General features: G+C 40.5%; 1 protein-coding gene across 1 annotated transcript; it reads left to right on the top strand.

The window, feature by feature from the left end:
• Nucleotides 1-752: 752 nt before the first annotated feature.
• Nucleotides 753-23,833, top strand: UBE2D3 (ubiquitin conjugating enzyme E2 D3). Its single transcript, XM_030946898.1, has 7 exons — nt 753-1,393; nt 15,631-15,694; nt 15,779-15,810; nt 18,282-18,359; nt 19,195-19,300; nt 20,637-20,730; nt 22,326-23,833. The coding sequence occupies exons 1-7, from the start codon at nt 1,370-1,372 to the stop codon at nt 22,369-22,371; spliced, it is 444 nt and encodes a 147-aa protein (XP_030802758.1). The 5' UTR covers nt 753-1,369; the 3' UTR covers nt 22,372-23,833.

The following is a 23,833-nucleotide window of genomic DNA, read 5'->3' as shown; positions in this document are numbered from 1 at the left end:
GAGGGGACTAGAGGAAATGGTGTTAAGGTGAGACAGGGTAGCTTCAAATTAGATATCAGAATAATTCTTTTCAATATTTAGGTGATCAAGCATTGGAATAGGTTGCCCGGGAAGGCAGTAGAGCCACCATTCCTGGAGATGCCCAAGAGGTGTCTGTAACTGGCGCTGGATGATATGGTTTGGGGGCAATGCCCTGTGACAGTTGGACTTTATGATTTTAAAGGTCATTTCCAATTCTGATGATTATATGACTCTCTTTGATGCGTCTGGCCCTTGTACTGACATTCCATGTCACCATATTTTCCTTCTGGAGATGTTTTTTCCCCTATACCGAGACACTTGGTTCGCTACCCTCGTGTGTGTCGATACGCCACTACAAGGAATCGCCCGGGCCCGTTACCCTCAGACCGGGCCTGCGCTCTTCCTGGGCAAGAGGAGCGCTTTAGCTTCGTCATCCACACCGAATGCGGCGAACGCTGCGAACCCCATCGCTCTGGGGCTCCCGCCTTGCTCCGTGCCCAGGCGCTCCCGGCACGGCCGTGCCCGTGGGAGCGCCAGTCCTTCCCAGGCTCCAGGCGGGCTGAGCCCCGCTCCAGCCGCTGGGGCGCGGGGCGGCGGTGACCCCTCCGCGGCGGTGACCCCTCCGCGGCGGTGACAGCCAGCTGACGCGCGGAGGAACACTGCGCCGCCGCGTCAGCGGGCGGGACTAGATCCGGCCGCTGCCGCCATTTCGCGGGGAGGTGGGCGGGGCAGGACCCGCCGTCAGCGGTGCGCGCCCGCCGCCGAGCCCCGGGGACCGCCGAGCTCCGGAGCCGCCGCGGCCCCCAAGCGCCGCGGTCAGGAAGAGCCGCACAGCGGACCCGAGGCGGCGGCGCCCGCGGGCGGCCCCAGAACCTTCCTTCCCCAGCCCCACCCGTTCGCCCTCGGCCCCGCCCCGGAGCCGTTGGCGGCGGCGTGCCGGGCCCGGCCCCGCCTCCCTCCCTCCCGCGGCGTCCGGGCCTGGCCAGCGGCGGCAGCGCGGGGCTCTCTCGCCCTTCCTCTCTCGCTTTTCCCTGGGCGGGCGACGCCTCTCGGCTCTCCCAGCACTTCGCACCCTCTCCCGGCCGTGACGGGCGGCGGCGGGCGGAGCGCTCCCTCGGCAGCCTCACGGCCCCGCTGCCCGCAGGCAGGCAGGACTTCGGCCGGCCGGCCGGTCGGGCGCCCCCCCGGCTGTTTCCGGAGGAAGGAGAAGAGCAGCTGCCCCCTCCCCCCTCTCCGCCTTCCTCCCCGTTCTCCTCCTCCTCCTTCTCCTCCTCCTCCCTGCCGGCCCCCCGAGCGGAGCGCGGAGTCACCGCGGCGCGTAGACGGGCCCGGCACTCGCACACACACAATGGCGCTGAAACGCATCAACAAGGTGAGTGAGCACCGCGGCTCCTCCTCCTCCGCCGTCCCCTCCTCCCCCTTCACCGCTTCGCCCTTCTTTTTATTGTTATTTTTTAGGTGTTTTTTCTTCCCCTTCCCCCATCGCCTTCCTCCCCCCCTCGCCCCTGGAGGAGACGGGCGGGGGGGGAAGAGAGGCGGAGGCTGAAGAGGCCGGGAAGCGGCGGCTCCTTCCGGCGGGGCAGCGGCCCGGCTGGGGCTGCGAGGCTGCTCTCTCCGGGCCTGAGCTCGGAGCTCGGCCCCGGCCCCTTCTTGAGGGCGGGGGCCGGGGGGGTCGGAGAGAGGCAGCTCCCGGGGCCGCTCGGATGTCAGCGCGGCCCGGGGTCGCTGCCGCTGCCCTTCCGCCGAAGCCGGCCCGGATGGCGCCGGCCCATGTGTGCCGAGGGCTTTCGGCGAGGTGGAGGCGCTGCCTGGGGCAGCAGCCGGGCCCCCAGGCCGGGTTCTCCCCTCTGCTGTGCAACTTCTCTCCCGCATTGTAAGATGGCGGCGGGTCCGCCTGGCCCGGGCGCTTTCCGGGATCCCTCTCGTTCCGCAATAACGCGGCACGGACACACGGAACAGCCACCGCGGCGCTGCCCTCGCCCCGCAGTCGCCCCTCTCCGCCGCCCCGGGGCCCTCCGGACACCCGGGAATCCATCGCCCGTCCGGGAATAGCTTCCCCCCGCGCCCGGCGGGAGCGCGCTGCGCGCCGCCGCCTCCCCCGGTTGCACAATCGGAGCCGGGTGGAGCAACTTCGCGGCGGCTAACTCGGAAAAAATGCTGAGTGGTGATGAAAGTTTGTTGGTTTGGGTTTTTTTTTGTGGTGGTTTTTTTTTTTTTTTTGTTTTGTTTTTTTTGTTGTTGTTGTTGTTTTCTTTATTCTTTCTTTTCTTCTCTCTTTTTTTTTTTTTTTTTTTTTTTTGGGTGTGTGTGTGTGTGTGGCGGTGGTTGTTTTTTATTAAACCGCTCCCAGGGTAAGAAGGTTCCCGGCGTGAAGTTGCCCCTAAGTAGGGCTAGGTTTTCTCGGCAGGTTTGAGGATTGCTGGGATGTAATGGCAAAACGCGATGGGGAGCGCAGCGGCGTAACTGGGAAGTCGCTGTTGGTCTGTGCTCCTTCTTACGCGAGCTACGTGGAGCATTTACGTGTTTCAAGAGCTCAGAGGAGTTTCTTGGTCATCTCATAGCCTGCCAAGATGGCAGAACGTCAGTGTGTCCTGAAATCGGTGAATTTCAGTGCACAAAACACCTTTTGTAGACAGTGTGTAAACTTCATGCCGCCTGTTAGTCTCGCATTAATTTCACGCAGTGCCTGTGGTCATATTTTAGACAAAAAAAGCGTTTTTGATAATATTTTTAGTGAATGGATAGTACTGTTTTCCTCTAAAACAGTACTATCAAATTTCGAATCCATTCTGGGTAGCTAGCTGAATGGATTGTGTTTGAATTATGGCTGTGCTCTGGCAAGAATTTCAAAACAATTCCTTTTGAATCTGCCATCAAAACTTCTTCCCTGTATTAGTGGATGATATCACTTGAGTTGAAACACAACTAGGATACTCCCTGGTATGCTTTGTCATCAGCTCATGCTTATGAAACACGTTCAGGCGCTGCAGGTAAGAATTTATTGTCAAATGTAAACCAAGACAAACCCCCACTTATGTAGTAATCTGGTGGTCAGATCCTGGAAACGATTCAGCATGACTCTTGAACCAGTAAGTCATCTCTGACTTCAGCTTCTTGGCCTGCTGTGTACTGTCTTGTCCTGTATTGGTCCTTACGCTCTCTTGCACTGTGTGGTAGGAAGGTTCTTCCTTTACTCTTGCAAGAGTTTAGGATTGGGAAGATAGTTAGATTAGGGGTTTTTCTTTTTGCCTTTTTTTTTGTGTGTGTGTGTTTGGGTGTTTTTTTTTTTTATCAGCCTAACCACCCCACACTACAAGATACACTTCAAAATTCACATGGAGTTTGTAGTTTTGATTTTTCTATTTGCAATCCTGGAAGGTGAACTTTATTTGTGAAATGAAACCATTCTTTGCACGTTGGTTTCTTTACTGCTTTCCAGTAGAAATGTTTACAGGGGCTGATGGTGACATAAAAAAACAGTAGGGGCAGTTCTGTAACAAAATGGTTGTGAATGTAATTTTAATCCTGTCGACCAGTAGAGCGCAGAGAGAACGGCATTGTCACTGATAAGCTGGGATTCCCTGTCTTCCAACTGTAAGATCACAGATCAGACCTTGGAACTCTCTGCTTCCTTGCAGTAGGTCTTTGGCAGTAGATGAGAACAGGCCAAACAGAAACCAGGACCTCAGAACATTGTAATCATCATAGCTGATTAGTTTGTGTTATTACTTGTCAGGACTAGAATTCATTGTCTCCTGCAGCAGATGATATCCTGAATGTCCTGGTGAAGATATTTTCTGTCTGTTTGGTTGACTCCCTCTTTGTGGACTTGACATGTCAAGCAAAATAACATTCTTCATTATATTGAGTAAACTAGACTTTGAGCCTCTGTTAGTGTGTGTGTATATCCTTAATTTGAAGTCTGTTGCACATTCAGAGTGCAACCACTCTTAAGTCATAACTGGCAAATTCTACTTCTGATTTGAAAATGAAAGTAAATGAGTATTTATGTATTGGGTTGTCTGCTTCTGGAACACCCTGTATAAAGCACTCCCCAAACTGAAGTAGTTGTCAGGTACACAGCCAATCCCAGAAAGATTATTGTTATGCTGGAGTTTGTCGTGGCATCAGTGCCGTCTGCTCTGTGGGCAGCTTGTATTCAGTTGGCAAAACTCTGTCCTTGATATGGCTTGCTTTGCAGTTGTTTTATGATAACAAGCAAATTCTTTTCCCATAAAATTGAGTGCATTCTTTTCTGAGGATAAAATTTTTCCCCTTCCCCCTCCCCCGAATTATCAAGAAATTCACATTGATTTATGAGCATGTGTCTAAATGCTTGGTGCATGCTGTGGCACATTGTCTTGGTCTGAAGTGTCAGTGGTGCCTGCTAAAAACACATCCTGTAATTGCTGCAGCATGCTGGAGCTTCCGCTTCAAATGATGATGATGATCTGGTAGCAGGGAAGCATTTATGTAGGAGTAGGGAATCAGGAATGCATAGAATTTGGAAAACTTGGAAATGTTTCATCATTGGTACATGTCCATTTTATCGCTGCTATACGTGGCCATTAAAGTGAGGTAATGTAAGTGGCCTAAGTGATCTTGATAGGCTAAAAATAGAATTAATATAGGAGATGTATGCATGAAATGTCTCGTCTGTGTAATCCTTAAGAAAGCTTGTGCCTGCTGTGTTTTATGGCCTTTTGATTAAGCATAACACAAGCCAGCATCATTATACTGGAATAATTTATTAGAAAATCTTAAGTGGAGTTGGCATCCTGGAAGCTAAAGGCTGAAGGTGGCAAAACCATTTATTGCAATTTAAGTACAGATAGGCTTCCATTGACACTGGTGGAGTGGAGACTGAATTAACTCTTTTCCTCTGGCTATAGCCTCCAGCACTGTTCCTAGATGTATAATTAATTGCAACTTTAACTCCCCTTCTCCAGATGCTCATAGTAAGAAATGCTGCTAACCCTGGAAATACAGTATTTTTCAGAGATGAGGTGTAATGTGCATTAGTGAGGACTGCATGGAAATCTGCATTGGTTTAACCAAAGTCGAAGAGTTTGAAAGCCTGCTTTTTACTTTATTTTTAAACTGCTACTTTTTTCTTTTGAACTTGGTTTGAATTAAAAAAAACAATCAATAATAAAGCTGGTTGGAATTAAGTTTTCTTCTCTGGATGAAACCCGCAACACTTTTGTGGGCAATCTTGGGTTTTGTTTACTGGGCTTTCTCAAAGTTGAAGTTACGTGATTGATGTCATGCTTTGAATGAATGTGTAGAAATAAGTCTGGATTTGTGTGTTTAGGGGCTCAGAAAGTTAAGATTAGCTAGCTAATGAAATTCAGTTGATGGAAGCTTAGTTGAAATGCTTTAAACCTTTGTAAATGCTCTCTCTATGTATTGAATTACCCTTTTTACTGTAATTTCACTTAAGTATTGTGAATATCCAGGGCTAGACCAAGGCCCTGCCTTGAGTGGGTAATTCAGTGCAACTATCACACTCGGTGGTAAAAAGGTCACATTGAGCCAGAAGGCAGTGGTTGGGTTTTAAATCATGATACTGCAGTAATGGAGTTTGGGAGGCCCTAGTATTGAATAACTTAAATGTTTTTTTAAAGTCAGAATAAAATATTTAGCATTAGATGAAAGCTGTCATCACCTAAATTCTGTTTAAGATTTAGCTTATCCGAAAAGAAGTGACAGTTCTACTATGAAATTCATATCATTAAAATGGAAATAATGTTTCTTAATTGGGTAGGTTTGGTACTCTGTATTGAAGGCCATCATTTATTAATAAAGTATTGGGTGTGTTTTAAGAACTGGTCATTTTTTTATGGGAGAGGAAAACTGATGCTTCTTCCTTAGCTGGAAAGTTTGGACTGTAATAACTTAAAGATTTCTCTTGTTAATTGAACACAGTGCTTGTGAAACAAGTTCCCAGTCAGCATAGAACTTTAAATGTGTTCATTGGAGTGGGAAGAGAATGGGGATTGTTATCTCACTTAAGTGATCTACAGAACTTCAGAGATCAGTATTTCATTAGATGGGTACTTCTTGCATACTTTAAAAACAGTCCTCCAGCATATCAAGGATTTAGGCGGGATAAAGTATACAGAGTAAAAAGTGTGGCCAGCTCTTAATGATCTTTATGATCATTCCAGCTTTTAGAGATCTGGTTTAGAAAATAAGTGTGCTTTTGCTGTTATTCCTAATGTGGGTTTCTTCTACGGAAGGCCTGATGTGGAACTCTACAGGACGAGCTCCCTTCGACTTCCTGCCCAGTCTGTAACCAGTTCTGAGGCTTTTCTCTGAGCTCACAAATAATGGATAAGGGAGTGGAGAAGGATGGAAACAGCTGTAAGCAGCAGCTGTTGGGTACTGAGCAGCGAACTCCCTCTTGCCAAAGGCATCTCTGTGTTCCTTGTGGAGCCCAGTTCCAGCTTGGTGTTATGCCCTCCCTACCCGTGGATGTGTTCTCTGCATCCACTGGATTGAAATATTGGAGGAGAGAGAGGATGGAGGTTCTTAACCTTCTCTGAGATATCAAGTGACAGCTGGTAAGGTGGAGTGGGAAAGGGTTGAGCTTTTGTGTCATTCGGATTAGGGCATTGATACACCATCCCAGATAAGTCTTTCTGTTGCAAATATGAAGGTTTTGCCACTTTAGCTGTCTGCCCTGTTCTCTTGTGTAGGTCCCTCCCCTGTACATCAGAGCTGGCAGATGGGAACTTGTGGTTTGCAATTCAGCCTTAGGTCTGATCTCTCAGAATAAACTGACTTCTGTTGATGGTTTTAGGCTGAGATGCCATAGCTTATATTGGAAGGGCTAAGTTACAAGCATTCTTTCCTGTGATTGATATGATGTAGTAACCTGACAGTAGAATATGCAGAAAAAAAATTAAGAAATGAAAGCAGCGCTGTGAATGTGTGTGTGTATATCTATAACTGCAGTCAGTAGTGCATTTTTAAATGTGGTTGCTTTTTGCCAAGTTGGTCTTAAAGTCTTAAATTGTGTAGAGTTGCACATGCTTGACAAAGTTCTTTAAACTTTGGAATATAAATTTAATGTCTTAAACTCTAAATTAAAAATGCAAGAGATTAAAAAAAACCACAACAAAACCAGTTTCTCTTCACTGGTTTTCTATGGGTCACAGATCTGATTAAATTTGTGTTGGGGAAGCTTTGCAAAAAAATAAATAGTTCAAATTACATTCACAAGTTTATATTGGTGTTTATGCCTTTAGCAGCTCTTTGTAAAACACTTGAATGTAGACAAGCTTGAATACTGGAAAATAGAGCATTGCAGGATTCAGGACTGAAAGCTGAATAGATAGGGGGATTTTTACCAACAGTAAACTTCAGTATTAAATTTTTTGTGTAAAGGAAGCCTTTGTTCTGAACATCATCCCTTTGAGACGTGTGATACACTAGACATCTTCAAGATCTCCTGCAGTTTTTTCCACTGTAATTGTGATAGGTTTTTATTATGGTCTTAAGAAAACAAGATGAGAGGATTTTAGACTGCTTTGCAAAAGTTACAGCCCAGTAGATAAAGGTGACCAACGTTTAAACCTTTCCATAAGCATCTGGACACCAGAGTTGCCAGTTGAACTGAGTGCAGATGCTGAAGTGCTTTAGGTCTTTCTGATGGGGAAGGCAAGAAGATTGTATTAAATATTGTTACCTTTATAGTGAGCTTTCTCTGTAACCTGGAGTTAGGTTGGCCATGTGTTCATCACCTCTGTGAGCTCTTCTAAGTGCCTAATAAATAAGTGCACTGCTCAAAGGCAGTACTTCTCAACCTTTGTTGGCCTATTTGAGTAGTAATGCCAAAAAAATCTCTTAAATCAGATAAATGAAAAATATGTTTTTCCTTTTAGCCTTAGTTGTAATTTTTTTCTTGCCTTGAATAATATAGGAAGATCTCCTAAATCACTGTTTGCCGCATGAGCAAGATCCCCCTTCTGCTCCCTTACTTCAGGTTGCAGTCTGCTCATAAAGATGCTTTGAAACCTTTTTTTTATTTTAAATTTCCCCCATTTATTTTTTAAGATCTTTCTGTACATCGCTATTCTCTGGATAGCTGAGGTGGAACTCAACTGTGAGAGCAGTTGTACTCTAGATAGTTTTGTGTTTTGTTTTGGTAGTGGTTGGTTAGTTGTCTTGGTGTGAGTTGATTCTGTGTGTAACTGTACCTAATCCTATAGACAGGCCTTTAGAATGATTTTGAAGGGTAGTGTCAGAAATAGCATAATATGATATATGATGGGTAATTGTACAGTGTAGCTAAGGCAGTATAGTCAGTCCCACATAGTTGTGTCCATAGGCTACACCCCCGTATATTGTAATAACTTCCACATGTATCTTTGTATTCATATAAAATATGGACCGCTGAAAGTTAACACAGTTTTTTTAAAAGGAGAGCTGATTTTCAGAGTTTATTAGGTTAATTAATAAATTTCAGAATAATATATCAAGCTACTGCTAAACAGTGAATTCACTATGCTGATTACAGACATTGTATTACTTGTTAGAATACTAATTTGATAACTCTATTACAGCGTCCTCATTTTTTTTAGAATATGGGTAATTGTTGTAGCTTTTCAGAAAGTGCAAACTGGCTGATGTTGTGCCCCATTGAGGCCACTTGTGATTTCTACAAAAATTTGTCCTGCACACTGCCAGTCTCCAAACTTGTTGTTTGTGTAGTTTTGGCAAACTCTGGGACTCTTCTGTCCCGTGGAGCGCAGGATGTACAGGTGCCGCTTCTGGTTATGTGTCAAACGCTGCTCTAAGTTACTGTGCCCTCAACAAGCTGAAGGGCAGCCTGTTGGGAGGCTCTTGCATAATGCTGCCGAACTCCAGCATCTAAGAAATATTAAGCCAACATTGGTGTGAAAATATCTAGCACAATGCCCAAATTGCATTTCTGAGAGGTAGCCATCAGGACAGTGCGCCTTACTTCAAGTATAAACTTCTTTCCACCTGCATCAGTTTACATTTGTCTGTACTGAATTTCACTTGTCCCTTTGTTTCCCAGTCATTCTGTTTCATTTAGCAAGGCACTTCTTGGTGTTTCTTGTGTGATCTTTGTTTATACCAGTTACCCTCTTCTTTGAGGGCTGCAGTGTAGTCCTGGGTTACAGAACCAAAGATTACCGTGGTTCTTGCAGGAAAAAAACTCCCAAGGGAAAAGCCATGCTCAGTTTCAGTGTCTGATATTCAAAAGCTTGGAAATGGCAGAATTAAAATACCCAACTGTCACTGAATGACTCAGTAGTTAACAGTGCTTTGCTTCAGCCTTGTCCCTTCAATGTACTTTAGCCAATGTGTGCAGTCCTCATTCTCCTCTGAGTATAGGAGTGTTTTCATAAGCTCTGTTGTTTTCAGGGGATGGTAATTGTTATAATAACTCAAAATTTGTGTGTTAAGCAGTCAGATTTTCCTCATCTTGAGTAAGACAGCTTCTGTGGTTTTGGTTACTTTAGGGGAAACAAACTGTCCTTTTGGGTTCCAAGCGCAGCTACAGGTGTGTAGTTGCCACCTTTTTTTAAAGTTTGTTCTGAAAGCCTTTAGGGAATGACCAGGAAAGCAACATCTGTAACTGCATTCCTTTTCTATTTGGATCTTTCCAACTACTCTGCAAAACATTGGAATAAATAGAGAGCCATTTTAGTTTCAGTAATCTGAAATTTCCCAAAAACCATTACCTGCATTGTACACCTTCCAGATTCCAGAACAGATGAGAACAGCTGTAGACAATACTCTCATTCACAAAGGCCTTGTGTACTGAAAGGTAGGTTCTTTGAAGAGATAGTAGGTAGTCATCTGAGTAGTTTATATCACAGTCCAAGTACACCGAGTGCTTTAATTACAGTGGCACAGCACTCTGGCATTTCCTTCCTTGAGTGTGAGGCTTAAAACATAAATATTTCAATGTTTGTCTTTTCTTATACCGTGATGGTATTACTGCTAGACACTGTACAAACAGTATGTGAGGTGTAGGCTGAAAAATCCAGTACTAAGGACTGAAGGGAGAACCATGCAAAATAGAAGCAGAATAACCAAAATAGGGAGAACTAACAACTGTTACATTGCTAGTTGTGTTTTGGGTTTCTTCAAAACCTTTCTGTGCTCATTGTCTTTACTGTTTTTGTGACTGTTTTTCATGTGTTTTCTCTGCATGGTTGTCCTTTTTTAATCAAGAGGAACCTACGTCTTTCTGTATCTTGCACTGCCATTACACGTTGCTTTTATCGATTTATTTTTCACCAAAAGGCCAGCTTGCTTGAAACAGATAATTTTCTGCTGGTTTCATTTGTTTTGTGATGTCTATTATGCCATTGCTTTCTTACTCAGCTTAGAAATCCACATTCAGTGTCCTTACAAACTGTTATTTTCTGCTTCCAGGTGTAATTAATTTCCATGCTGAAACGAATGTTTCAGATGCAGGTGTGTGGGATGAGGCCGTAGTTCTTTGCTGCTTGACACTTCTTAATCTTCAAACAGGCTTAAATGTTCTTCCCCTCCCTTTATAGCTGCTTCCAATCCTTCCTTCTTTTTTAAAGCTGTTTTCAGCTGTGAGCTAATGAGTAAGACTAATGCAGTGATGAATTTTTGGTTGCTTAGAGTTTGAAATATCCTGTTTGACACATCATTAGACAAGCAGTCAAGTTAATGAATGTTGATTTTTTGATTGGCCTAAGTGTTCATTTTTCTCTTTGTACTTTTTTGGTTGGATTGGGTTTCTTTGGGCTGGGGGGTGGGGTTTTTTGGGTGTGTGAGCATTGTGGGTTGTTTGGGTTTTTTGTGTTGTGGTTTGTTGATTTATTTTTTCTTAACTTCTGATTTAACTGCATATCAACTTTCATGTCCTCCAAGTTATTTTCTGGAAATTTAAGGCAAGCCCCTCTAAATTAACCCCTCTATGCTTTCTTGAGTGCAAACCAGAAAGCTGCAGTATGTAATTTTAACAAATACCTGTGTTATGAACCAATATTAAATGTACCTGTGAATTAAGGCCTGTGGAGGACACTCTTCAGTCGTTCTGGTTGGAGTGATCTTCTGTTACTCTGTTTAATAGTGACAGACTATTAACTATCCTTTAATGATAGTTCTGTTACTATCATTAAAAGGAAGGCCTGGCTATTTCCAGCTTAAACTAAAAAAACGTAGTAGTGCCACAGGGAGTATGGAGTCTGACAAATGGGAAGAAACCGGTGCAGATGCTGCATTATTTGGTACCTTGTAAAAAGGCAGCTTGCTAGGCACCAGGCTGTCATCTCTTACAGAATTTTTTGGGACCTGAAAACTTATGTTTTCTTGTTCATGCATATTTAGTTGAGATATCCTTTGTTACTCTTCAAAATTTCTTCATTCTTTAAATGGCTTCTGTAATGTTTTAAATAGTTGTTAGATGGGAGTTGTTTGAGGGATTTTTTTTAGCAGCTTTTCTGTCAAGAAAAGAAAGGTACTTCTGGTTTTGTTATATAGGATCATAGTCCTGCATTGGCTCTCACATGTCAAAGTTTTGAATCCTTACTTGAAGCTTAAGCCATATTTTCTATGTTAGTTGTGATTATATTGCTGCAAAGCAGGTTAGTTAGCTTTTTTATAAGCATTTTTTCTTGAAAATACTGGTTTGTGGGGTTTTTTTGTTAGCTTTCTGATAAATGTATAGTGAAAGAGAAGGGAGGAGATAAAAAATGGGGCTGTTTCACAAGTGAAACTGAATCTTGCTAGCAACCTAATGTGAAACTGGCAGAGAACAACGTGCTGAATTTGTGTTAGAGCAGATCTGTCTGTTGCAGTGATGGGTGTTGCTGTTTTATTTCTATTTTCCAAAACTGTTGCAGAATTGTACACATATTGCTCCTTGACTGTGTTGCTTTGCTGTTGTCCTCTAACAGAAGCATTGGTGCTTACTCTTTTAACAGTGTTCTAGTCTGTAAAATGCTGAGTGACTAATCATCCTTGTGGAGAAGTAGGAACTATCACACTTTATATTTGGAAACTGGGACACAGAAACGGTGACATGCTGGAGCTGCACCGGAAGCCTCTGGCAGTGACAGAGACTGCTGGTCATGGTTGTAATTCAAGACTAATCCTTTCCGATAGGTGCATGGTGTGACACTCCTCACCAAATTTGGGTTATTGTTTTTATGTAGTCTTTCACATTTGCTGCTTGGGAGTTTTGATTTGGTTTTTCTTTAAAGTACCTCTACAGTGAAAAACTGTAACAACCAATTCCAGGAAAATGTGGGTTCTGTTTTGAGGATTTTTAAGAAAATTTGGGATGTAGCTTAATACTCCTTGAGAAAGGGAAAGCATTACTGAAACCATGTTAAAAAAAGAGGCAAAGTTGGAGAAGTAGGTAGTATAGAAGGAATAGGAGAAGCAGAAAGCTCTTATATGTAAAAATATTAGATTCAATATTTATTTGTTACAGAATTGTTACTCTTGATTGCTAAGCTGAGAAATAAAGTAAGTTTGTATTTATATTGCTGAGTGGGAAGCTTTTTTAAAAAAAGCCCCTTCCTTGAATAAAATGCTTCGCCTGCACTCAGATCTCACAGCCCACGTGCCTCTGCTTGTTCAGTTTCCAGTTATTCCAGTTTGCTTGTTGTGTTCTGTAGAGTTGTAGCTTTCAGAAGGAGGTACTTTTTAAAGTTACTCAGAACTTTCCACTCCCTTGTGTAAAAAGCCTCCCCTTTTTATGTAGATGTGAAGTGTCACTTGGCAGAGAGATGAAGTAGGTCTGGTGTTACTGTGAGTCAGGGTTTGCTTCATGTTTGCCCAAGTTCTTCCACAGCCCTTCGCACTCTGCTGAAGCAAACAGCTTTACTACAGACTGCTCTGACCATAGTACCCCAGAGAAGCAAATACAAGAGTGTGTGCCACCACAGCTTTTCCCCCCACAAATTTAGTGGGTGAATTACTTGCTTTGTGGGTGAAATGCCAACTGGTATATCATTTGTTCCCAGAATTATCTGTATATTGAACTGCTTTGATTAGCACAGTTAGGGTGGTTTTTTTTTTACTGAGCTGTTTTAGACCAGACAAAACTTCAGTCCTTTCGTTAATGAAGATCGCTGCTACCTTGTTATCTTGAGCAGTTCAAGTAGTTAAAAGGAGTATAGACATAAATTTTGGAATGATTGGAGCCTGGAATATTGAAACTCATTTGTTTCAGCTTTTAAATTTTTTTTGGTATTACCAAAGGGTTTTTTTCACAAATGTATCACTGGAACTTACTAAATTTAATTTGTGTCTTACATCTGCAAGTACTTTTCGTGGTTGAATTATTGATGTTGAATTACTAATTTTCCTGCTGTGGTAAAGTACCTATTTTTATCTTGAGTACTAAATTCTTGTTTCTCTGAAGATAGTAGTACCTTTTGAAGACCTCTCTAGTCTAATCTCTGACTGTCCACTTTATGCTAATCTTTTCTCATCCTTGTCTTCATGCTACTTAATTTTATAATTTTCATAAATGGCACGAAGAGTCTTCATAGTTCTTAGTCCCTGTGAGAGTTTAAAAAAAAACCTTGAGGATCTAAATATACGTCTACTATTAAATCCAGTAATAACTGTACAACTGCATTAAAATAATATTTGTGTCTTTCTGCTTATTCTTTGCTACAGCTTACTTCAAGGGACATGATATCTTTTTTCCTCTCAGATTTTGGAAATGATTGATCATTCTTAGAATTGGAAAATGCATTTTGATTAGAAATAAATCTGATTAACAAAACCTGCTGTATTTGTTAAACAGAAAAAAATGCCCTGAAAATGAAACAAACCTTTCTATCAGAAGCTTCTTTTACATTTATTGTTTACTTTTACATGAATAACATAAATCTAAGTTAGCAAATTTTTCTGGAGGATAATGAACAACATATGGAACTAAGAAATGATATTAAATGGCAGAAAGAAGTCTGTCATCAAGGCCTCACAGTAATATTTGGAGAGTGCAGCAAAATGCTTTCTAAATGCATGTACTGTGATGATCTGGAAAGAGCTGTTTCCCACACTTCTACAAACAGCAGCAGTGAAATGAGCTGTACTATTATTAACTTTATTGTGCCGTTGCTTATCAAAACTGATACAGTTTCATTTTGTAAAACGGTGTGATGCCAGTGCAAAATGGAAATATTATTAACTGGAAAATTCATCAGAATTAACATGTGTAGGGAGGGGAAACCTGGGACTAAATTTTCTTGGTGTTTGGAGGGAAGGGAATTGTTGTGGGCTTTGGGTGATGCAGTTTTGTTGTTTGGTGGGGGGTGGTTGGTTGGTTGTGATTGGGGTTTTTCTTTAGTGTATGGACTTGCACATGTTGAAGTGGTGCTATTTTCTCTGTGTTTGCAGGAGCTATCATCTTGCCAAAGAACAAGGTGTTTTATGTTACAAGAAACATAAGTTGGGGTTCTTTCCTCATTTTGTGTTGGCTTATACTTAGTAAATTTTTATGGATTGCAGAATTTGTGAAACTTTAAGGATGTCCATTAGGATCTTCCCAGGCAAGAGCTAGCTGTCTGGTCCAAATATGCATATGTTTCCAGCGTAGTACGTATGCCTGGCTTTCTTAAATGTCTGACAAAGTTCTTGGTTGAATGGCTTGTATAGACTTCCAGGTGGAAAAAACCAGCTTGTGTGAAACTGTTAATGTATGAAAGAGGGGCTGAATAGTTTGCCTTTTCTTAAGACTTTTAGATACATTGACAAGTGCAGATTTATCTATAGAAGCTCTTGAAGCTCTTTTTAGAGTCAAGGGAGAGCAGGGGAGAAAGAAGGTGATTGTTACATGCTTTAACTGAAAGTGTAAATTTAATTTTAAGACACTGTCCAAACAAATGAGTTGTGCGCCATTAAAACAATTTAATGGAGAGCTTCTTTGTTTCCTCACAACAATATTGTTACTGCACAAGGAGTCCTCCATCTAAACTGTCTGCTTCCATTCCTCTGTAGTGGGGGAGGGAGAGAACTATTCCTGCAGTTCAGTAATTTTTAATTTTAAAGGCATAATTGTCTTAAATGTATTTTTGAAATAAAAAATACAGATATTTTGCCTGATTACAGCACTTATGAGCCTCTTGAATTTTCCTGTCTGTTTTGATCTTTGTGAGGTACATCCCTAATGCGGGTAGTGGATAAAGTAAAACCAAGTTTCTGTGAGGTTTTTTCTTGCTGTTCTTAGTTCTAATGTCAGATGTTACATACAGAGTGCTTCCTGTTTCATAAAGACTCATCAACAGGTTTCTCTCCTTCCACTTCAGGCTTCTCTAGACTTGAGTCTTTGTAAATCTCAATCAAAAAGTGATTAGACTTTGCCAGCTTAAGGTTTGTGTCCTGCTTCTTTCTTCAGCAGGAGTGTTTCTACAGTAGTGACGTACATGTATTTGGAATGGCATAGTCACTGTAGTCATAGGTGGTTTTGATGCTTCTTTGTCTGTTATAAACATTTTTAATACTGATATAGTGGTTCTTAGAGTTGTTAATTGCCCATTCTTCTGTGTTTGTATTGGAAAAACTGTTCAAGGGTTTTGCTAGGCATGAAGTGAGAATTAAGTATTTTTGTTTGTTTTTGTTTTCTTAAAGGAACTTAGTGACTTAGCCCGTGATCCTCCAGCACAGTGTTCAGCAGGTCCCGTTGGAGATGACAGTAAGTGACTTCAAGTTTTATGTTTTGTTTGCTGACTCAAAGCATATCATGCCTAGATAATAATGCGGAGTTTTTCTTTTGTAGTGTTTCATTGGCAAGCCACAATTATGGGACCTGTAAGTATTCTGATTCTTGTGATGTAATATTAAATGAGTAGTTCCTACTGAGGGGAAAACACTGGGGTTTTTTGTTTACTTTTGTTAGCTCCTCTTATCCGACTTAAGTTCTAGAGGTCTTCATTACAGTAAAGGAAAATGAGGGAGGGGAAAAAACCCACCAGTTATTTTGTTGTTGTGGTGTTTTTACAAGGACATGTATTTCAGCTGAAGTAATCTCTAGAGCAATGTTAGGTATTATTACTAAATATCTAGAAATTTTGTTTGCATTTAACTTTTTCTAAAGTTTTAATATAACATGAACTTTGTACCAGGACCTGGTTCTACTGTCGGAATTAGTTGGGATGTTTTTGTGTGGATCTTAGAAGGGAGTCCATATTTGGTCTGGTGCAATGCTGAGATCTTGAATATTTGAAAGAATAGAAGAGGGAATAATCACTGAAATGTGAGGTTTTAGTTGTGACTGGAGAAAAAAAATCAGTGTTGAATGTTCAGTAAATATCTGAAACCTGAATGGGACTTTTTCCTCATTAAGGAAGCCAAATGTTTGCTTTTGTTGAAAACAACCTGGAAGCAGTTCACATCTGGAGTTTTCTGGTTACCTGTGTTTAAAAGACAAAACCTGTAACCTGTGAAGGCAAGCCTTTGGTGAGGCTACAAAGTAGGCATTAAATATCAGTGATGCTGAATTACCATGGCTTTATATATAGCCAGAAGTGTTTTATTAGGAGGTGGCTATTAGAGGTTCACTGGACTGAAAAATGTCTCTTCATCCCAAAGTACCTGCTCATCACTGATTGTAGCTAGGTACCTCAAAAAGATAGAATTGTTCAATAGCTATATTCATGCTTAAATGGCAAGGAGTTTTGTGCACTACACTGGATATGATGATTCTATGTGGCTGGTGTGTGCATGGTCATGAGGTATTAAGCACTGGTTGAATTTAAATTGGGATTATTATTTTTAGTTTTCCCTTGTGGTTTAATAATGTACAGTTCCTTTTTTCCCCCCATGTGGTTTTCGTGGTGTCAGAAGGTCTGCGTTCCTGTTTCCAGATTGGGCAGTACCCCCTGACAGAAGTGTGTCAGTGTGGTGTTAGTAGTTCTAGTGCTGCTGCCTTCAATAACAGACAGGGATTGTAGAACCAATCATCTGGTCTTCACCTCTGCAATAGGATATTGTGATCTTCCTTGGATAGGTATATGAGAGTGTACTTTGGTTTAACACATTTTAAAGAGGAGTTTCTGTAATTGATAAAATGTATCCCCAGAATATGCCCAGTGAAAGGGTTGGTATTTTTTGGCTCCTTAAGGCCTCATATGGTATTTATTGACCAAATACAAGAGGTTCTGTCTTGATCACTAGATTTCATCAGAGACAACATAGGGTATAATCTACATGTTGAGGGTTTGAGTCCCCTGTCTTGTGGTGCAGATTTTCATTCTCTGGTATTTAAGTAATACATAGTTAATTCCTTGCATTGGTGAAATGTTTTTGCAATTAAGATGAGAATTCAGTTTACAAATAATGCAGAAGTGTACTGTGTATGCCTCAAATTCATTTTCTCTAGCCCTGAGTCCAGAATTAACAGCAAAGTATTCTTCAAGTTAAGCAATGAAATTGTTAGCTCTATTTCAGAAATTTAGTTGTAATTTTGAGTTAAAAACCTTTTGCTTCTTTCTTCTTGTAACTGTTAACTTAATCCCTATTTAGTCACTCCAGTTTTTTCTTCTTCTTCTTATAATCTTTTTTACTTCCATATGTTGCTTTACTGCTTATAGTTGACACCTGAATGAATTATCCCAGTAATTCTTTCCTTGGAGCAGGGAAATGTGAAATACTCTCTCATAGTAGATTACAGTGAGTTTCTAATACAGAAAGAGAGGAAAAATTCCCTTGAATTATGATTATTCTTTTGTCTTTTTGGTTGTGCTGGTATGATGGGTGAGATTCTTTGTTGGGGTCTTTCTGGGTTTTTTTTCAAGGAACAGGGGCCTAGCTGTGTACTCACAGGTTTTCTGCAGGGCTGAAGCTAAGGACAGAATTTAGGAGAGAATGGGAGTCCGTGGCCTAGTCCGACTCTGAATTTGGGTGGTCACAACAAATAAGCTCCAAACAAAGAACTGGACGTTTTTGAATCCAATGGGACCCCCCACTCTGTTAACATTACTTCTTGGAGCTGTCTTAGAAGCATTTGAATGCTTCTGCCCTCTAGTCCTGAGTGGATTGTCAGGGCTGCTGGGTTTTATGATGCATTAGCTTGGAGAGGTCCACACGGAAAATGACGTGTCTGTGTTCTGTATCACTTAGATTAGGAAGTAGGAATTGAATTCTAATTATGTCTCACTTGTATTGGTGGGTTAAACATTTTGGTTTAAACAAATTGTCTCTCCATTTATTTAAAAATTACGTCTTCAGTGATATTTAGTCCTAAAGATGATAATAGGAGAATTATTTGTTTGCTTTGACAGAACGACAGTCCATATCAGGGTGGTGTATTCTTCTTGACAATTCACTTTCCCACAGACTACCCATTCAAACCACCTAAGGTAAGTATTGCCATGTCATTTGTGAAATTAGTGCTTTTTAAAGAACTGAGTACCGGACAGAAATTGCCAGCCTCTGTATTGTAGTATTGTCAAGTTCTCACTTCTTTTCAGGCATTCTTACCATCTATTAGATGTGTGGGTCCCATTCTGACTACCACAGGAATTGGGTGTGTTGGCATATTCTTCATGAGCAAATCCATGTGTATGAATTCTGAATGTCTTAAAATATTTGGGTTACTTTCTGGTTTTCTGAATTGATAGGAAAACTTCATTAGCTTTGTGTTGCTATAATAGAATTCTTGCCCAGGGGACTGTCAAATATTAGTGTAGCTGTTTGGATTGGTCTGTAGGAATGTGACACTGTGGGTAGGGATTTACCTGCTGAGGGCCTGAAATCAAGTGGAGGGATTATTTGTCAAGAGTTTGGCAGTAATTGCAAAATATGCTCTTTTTTGGTACCTTTATCAGCCACTAGCTTTGTCTTCCAATTTTCAGTCAATATGAAGACCTCCCTTGGAGTCACTTTAGTGTTGGAAGTTCCTTAGCTCTGTGACAGCAGTGTTTCTGTGGTTTAGGCACTGCTTTTGGATGTCTTCATCGAAGGCAGCTGGGATTAAAACTCATACTTGCCCTCTCTCTGTTGGAAATAGTGCCTTGTAGTGGGAGACTCAGAGCTTGTGGCTTGGGTGCGTTTCCCTGAATTTGATGCAGCTTAACTGCTTAATCCTTTTCTTTTAGAGTAAATGGAATGGACTGATAGCTTGACCGAGCAAAATGGGTGCAGTTACTGTCATAGACCCAAACGCACTCTTCGTTTCTTTGTTTTTTGTTGCAGGTTGCATTTACAACAAGAATCTATCATCCAAATATTAACAGTAATGGCAGCATTTGTCTCGATATTCTAAGATCACAGTGGTCTCCTGCTTTAACTATTTCTAAAGGTAACTTCTGTGAAGGAGAAATTTTTCCATCGTGTGCTGAATACTGTGCTTTTAGCTTTGATTGTGTTAAGTTCTTACTCATCTCTTTGATTTTCCCTTAACTTACCTTCCTCATTCAAGCCTGTGTTTTGCCAGTTTGATGACACTGCATTTTTAATGGCTTTTTTTTTTCTAACACTTTTTCATATGTGGCTCTTTAAGGCCTTGTCTGACCATTTACTTGCTTCAGTATTCCTAGCAGAGTTTACCAGCTTGGGCCCAGGTGAATTTGCTGGTATTTGGATTGAACTAAGCCTGTGTTGGGGTGTTCAATCAAAGGCTAAGAAACTGCTTGTTTGGAGTTGCCCATGTTGATACATATGCATATTAAATGAAAGATTAATTTCAAGTCAGTTTTTAATACTGAAATTTGCATAATTTTTTCATCCTGCCTAGAGTTACATGCATAGTTCTATTGGCATATCTGTGGTAGATGAGTAGGTCTGTTATTAATACATACTGCTTTCTACCACGGTGCACTGGCATTACATTGCATTACTTAATGAACTGAGTTTAATGATCCTACTTCATGATAAATTGATATTGTGTTGCAAGAGAAGATTTGTGGCTTTCCTCATTTTACTACAGTAAATAACAGATAATTCTCAAATATTTTCATGATGATCTAATTGTTTTGCCTCAAAGCCACTGGTCACTGTGGCTTCAAAAGATCCCTCAAAGTGCCCTTTTGTCTGTGGAACTTGTAATTCCTGTCTGTCCAAGCAGTCAGTTTGTTATTTGAATGTGGATTCCCTACATTTTAATGCTTCACTGTTTTCTTCTAAAGCTTCTGTGAGAGTAAAAGATGAAGTCCTCATAGTTGCCCACAACAGTGTTACTGAGATTATTACAACATGTGTGTAGTTTTATCAGTCCAGACCAGAATATTCTTGCTTTATGTACAACAAATAAGTTTTTAGTCTTTAAATCAGACTGAATTCTTTAAATTTGAGGATTTTCTACTTTTAATGATAAGAACCATGGATATACTGTTCATCAGAGTATATAATGTGCTTTTGTGTTGGCTGCTACGTTGCATCATAGTTCAGGGCACAACAGTGCTGTTCTCGTGTGTGTGCTGACAGCTGTAAGTATTGGGAAATAGGAAGCAAATACTTCTTACAAATCTTTAAGCTTTTCATTTAAGAGCGAGTTATGAATTCATATTGGCTGTTTATCAGGAAAATACTTCTAGGTTCTGTCCTGTGACGACATTGTGCTGATGTAAAGATCTGTGCTCCATGGTTTCTGAGATTGCCATTCCTCTTTCACTATTGAGATTGCCTTTTTTTTACAGTTCTCTTATCCATTTGTTCACTGTTATGTGATCCAAATCCAGATGACCCACTAGTGCCAGAGATTGCACGTATCTATAAAACAGACAGAGACAAGTAAGTACAGAATTGTGCAAGACTGATATTTTAACAGACTGTAAGAGTTCATTGTCAGACAGGGGTTGTGTTCTGTGAGCCTTTTGTGAAGATCTGAGATAGAGAAAACTTGTGTGTCAGAGAAGTGAGTGGTGCATAATTTAAAAACAAAGGAGCTTGGCATCTTTGAAGTTTATGGGTGAAAGAGATTTATCTTTTTCTCACATGCATGGAAGTATTTTACAGTATATATATTGCCTTTTTTTTTTTGCTTACCATGCATAAATCTAGTTAGATCTTCATAATGCTTTTTGAACAGCTTTTTGTTGTTTTGATGCCTTCGTTTGGCAGCAGCTTGGCCTTAAATTTTGGTTCTTCCCTCGAAAGTGGACAGCAGAATTTTTTCCCCGTCTGTGTTGCAACAACTTTATTTTCCTTAGGTATCTTCAACATTTTGCACAGATAGAATTATATGAAGCAGATTTTTGGGGGTTTTATATATATTAATGCTAAATATATTTGTCCAATTAGGTACAATAGGTTAGCAAGAGAGTGGACAGAGAAATACGCTATGCTGTAGGGTAAGAATATTTGCAAATTATGGTGCATTTAACAAAACGGAAATTTGTCAGCACTTGGGTGCTGCATGCTCTAAGGCACTGAATTAACTAACAGATAATGGATGCACCAGTTACTGAACGTGGAAATTTAACAGCCTGATCTGTGGTTAGTGTGTAATGTATTGGCTAGTCACTATTTGTCACAGATACTACTTTTGCATGGTCAAAAAAAAAAGTTAGTATGAAGTAATTACTGAGTTCTGAGCTACCTTGTCAATTTGTTCTGGTAAGTATTTTACCCAGATTTTGTCTCAGAATTTGGTTCAAAATGATGCCCTGTAGCAAGACCTCATATATAGACATGAGTGAATTCAGACAATCCAGATTTCAATTATCTTTAATCAGCAGTGTCTGTCTTCCACATATATACTTGGAAATGTACGGGAATTATATTCTGCTTGTATAGTTAATTATTAACTTCTTACTGACAAGCATGGAGTTAAGTGTTAACTAATTGTCAGCTCAGTTCCTGTGGAAGTAGTGTACTTTAAATAGTCTTAAAATTTTGAGTGGTATATTTGTGTGAAAAGAATATTCAGTGCAATGAAATGCTTAGTGTTGTTTTTCTTCAAAATTGGAAATTTGACATTTTGTATCCAGTGACATTATTAATCAAGTAATCTTTACTTATGGCATGGGATAGATACTGTAATCTTAACCTAAGAACAATATGCAAATGAAATATTTGCCTTGTTTATTCCATCCCTGATAGTCTCTGTTTCTTCTCTTTCAGTAATTTTGTTCCTAACAGACTTCCTGCAAATTTGCTTGTCTTGACTTTAAGGCTTTCTTAAAAACTAGAGAATATCTATTCTAATTGGTGTAGGGAGGGAATTTTTCAATTTTTTGAGTTCAAGTATGTCTCAGTACAGAAAGAGACTTCTCACAGTGTAAAGAGAATAGAGAGATGGGAATAAAATCATATTTAATCATAAACTGCTTAGGAAATTGTAATTTTCATGCTGTTGCTAATTCAGTTCCTGGTTTTGTCTGCAGGTACAACAGAATATCTCGGGAATGGACTCAGAAGTATGCCATGTGATGCTACCTTAAAGTCAGAATAACCTGCATTATAGCTGGAATAAACTTTAAATTACTGTTCCTTTTTTGATTTTCTTATCCGGCTGCTCCCCTATCAGACCTCATCTTTTTTATTTTTTTGTTTACCTCCTTCCATTCATGCACATGCTCATCTGAGAAGACTTTAGTTCTTCCAGCTTTGGACAATAACTGCTTTTAGAATCTGTAAAGTAGTTACACAAGAACAATTGCCCAAGATTCAGAATTTTTTTTAATGGAGCATGTGTATTATGTGGCCAATGTCTTCATTCTAACTTGGTTATGAGATTAAAAACAAACATTCCTCACTGCTCTAACAGATACTGAAGATACCACCTGAAGGGGGGAGGGGAGATGGATGTTCAGTTTTCTCCCATCAAAGAAGTAATATTGCTGTAGCAACATCCATCTTGTTCCAAACCTTCCAGTGTTAGAGAACTGAGGTTTTGTTATATGCTTTTGCTCATAACTGATGTGTCTGGAGAATTGGTACTGAATCTATAGCATCAGCAGAACAGAAAATGTGATGTATCTTATGCATGTCAATAAAGGAATGACCAGTTCTTGTTTTACAGAGAATGGAAATTGGAAGTCAAACATCCCTTGTATTCCAGAATAGGGTTTAAGAACATTTTTGTAATTCATTTAAATTTTGTTAGGAGGCTTGGAGCTATTAGTTAATCTGTCTTCCAAAACACTGTTTAATATAGCACTGAATAAATGATGCAAGTTGTCAATGGATGAGTGATCAACTAATAGCTCTACTAGTAATTGATTTATTTTCTTCAATAAAGTTGCATAAACCAATGAGTTAGCTGCCTGGATTAATCAATATGGGAAACAAAATCTTTTGTAAAAGCAAAGCTGGTTTTTGTATATACTGTTGGCATTTGCCTCGTTGTTTAACATCAAATAATGATGTAAAGTTCAATAGAGTGACTCTTCTGCCATTTTCAGTTCTAATGCTCAGTCTGTTGCAGGTTGGCACATTGCTCGGCCTGGTGGATGCAGAATTAATAAGCTAACATAGTCGTGTAGCCGTAGTAGGGGGCTGCACTTGGTGCTGGGAGCCCAGCGTTCATGGATGGACTTGGGACCCAGCAGATCTGAAGCGGTGTATTGTGGAGATACTTCCTGATGCACCTGTGTTTGCTGACTGAGAACCTTTTTCTTCACCTTGTACACTTGACAACTGAAAGATCTTAATGTGGGGGTAATGATGAGGCAAAAAAATTATAAAATAAAGTACTGTTTTGATGTGGGAATTGTCATGAGGCTGTGTTGAAGTGACTTTACTATGTGGGATGTTCGTTGCCATTGAAAAGGACTTGTTCAGCCATGCTGCCATTTACATTGATGACTATTTTAATGCAACAGACACTTTCTTCATGTCAGGTGACTAAACGTGAATAAAGACTCATTGCTATTGGATTTTTGTTCTACAA

The sequence above is a fragment of the Camarhynchus parvulus genome, chromosome 4 (assembly GCF_901933205.1).
Source record: "Camarhynchus parvulus chromosome 4, STF_HiC, whole genome shotgun sequence".
Classification (NCBI taxonomy): Eukaryota; Metazoa; Chordata; class Aves; order Passeriformes; family Thraupidae; genus Camarhynchus; species Camarhynchus parvulus.
The sequence above is the reverse complement of the archived record's forward strand: the minus strand, read 5'-3'. Positions and strand labels throughout refer to the sequence as shown.

Excerpts from the sequence above, each read along its gene's own strand:
- UBE2D3 (XM_030946898.1), top strand. The coding sequence starts at position 1,370 with ATGGCGCTGAAACGCATCAACAAG. Across the intron at positions 1,394-15,630 it reads CGCTGAAACGCATCAACAAG|GAACTTAGTGACTTAGCCCG; the intron begins GTGAGTGAGCAC and ends GTTTTCTTAAAG. Across the intron at positions 15,811-18,281 it reads AAGCCACAATTATGGGACCT|AACGACAGTCCATATCAGGG; the intron begins GTAAGTATTCTG and ends TTGCTTTGACAG.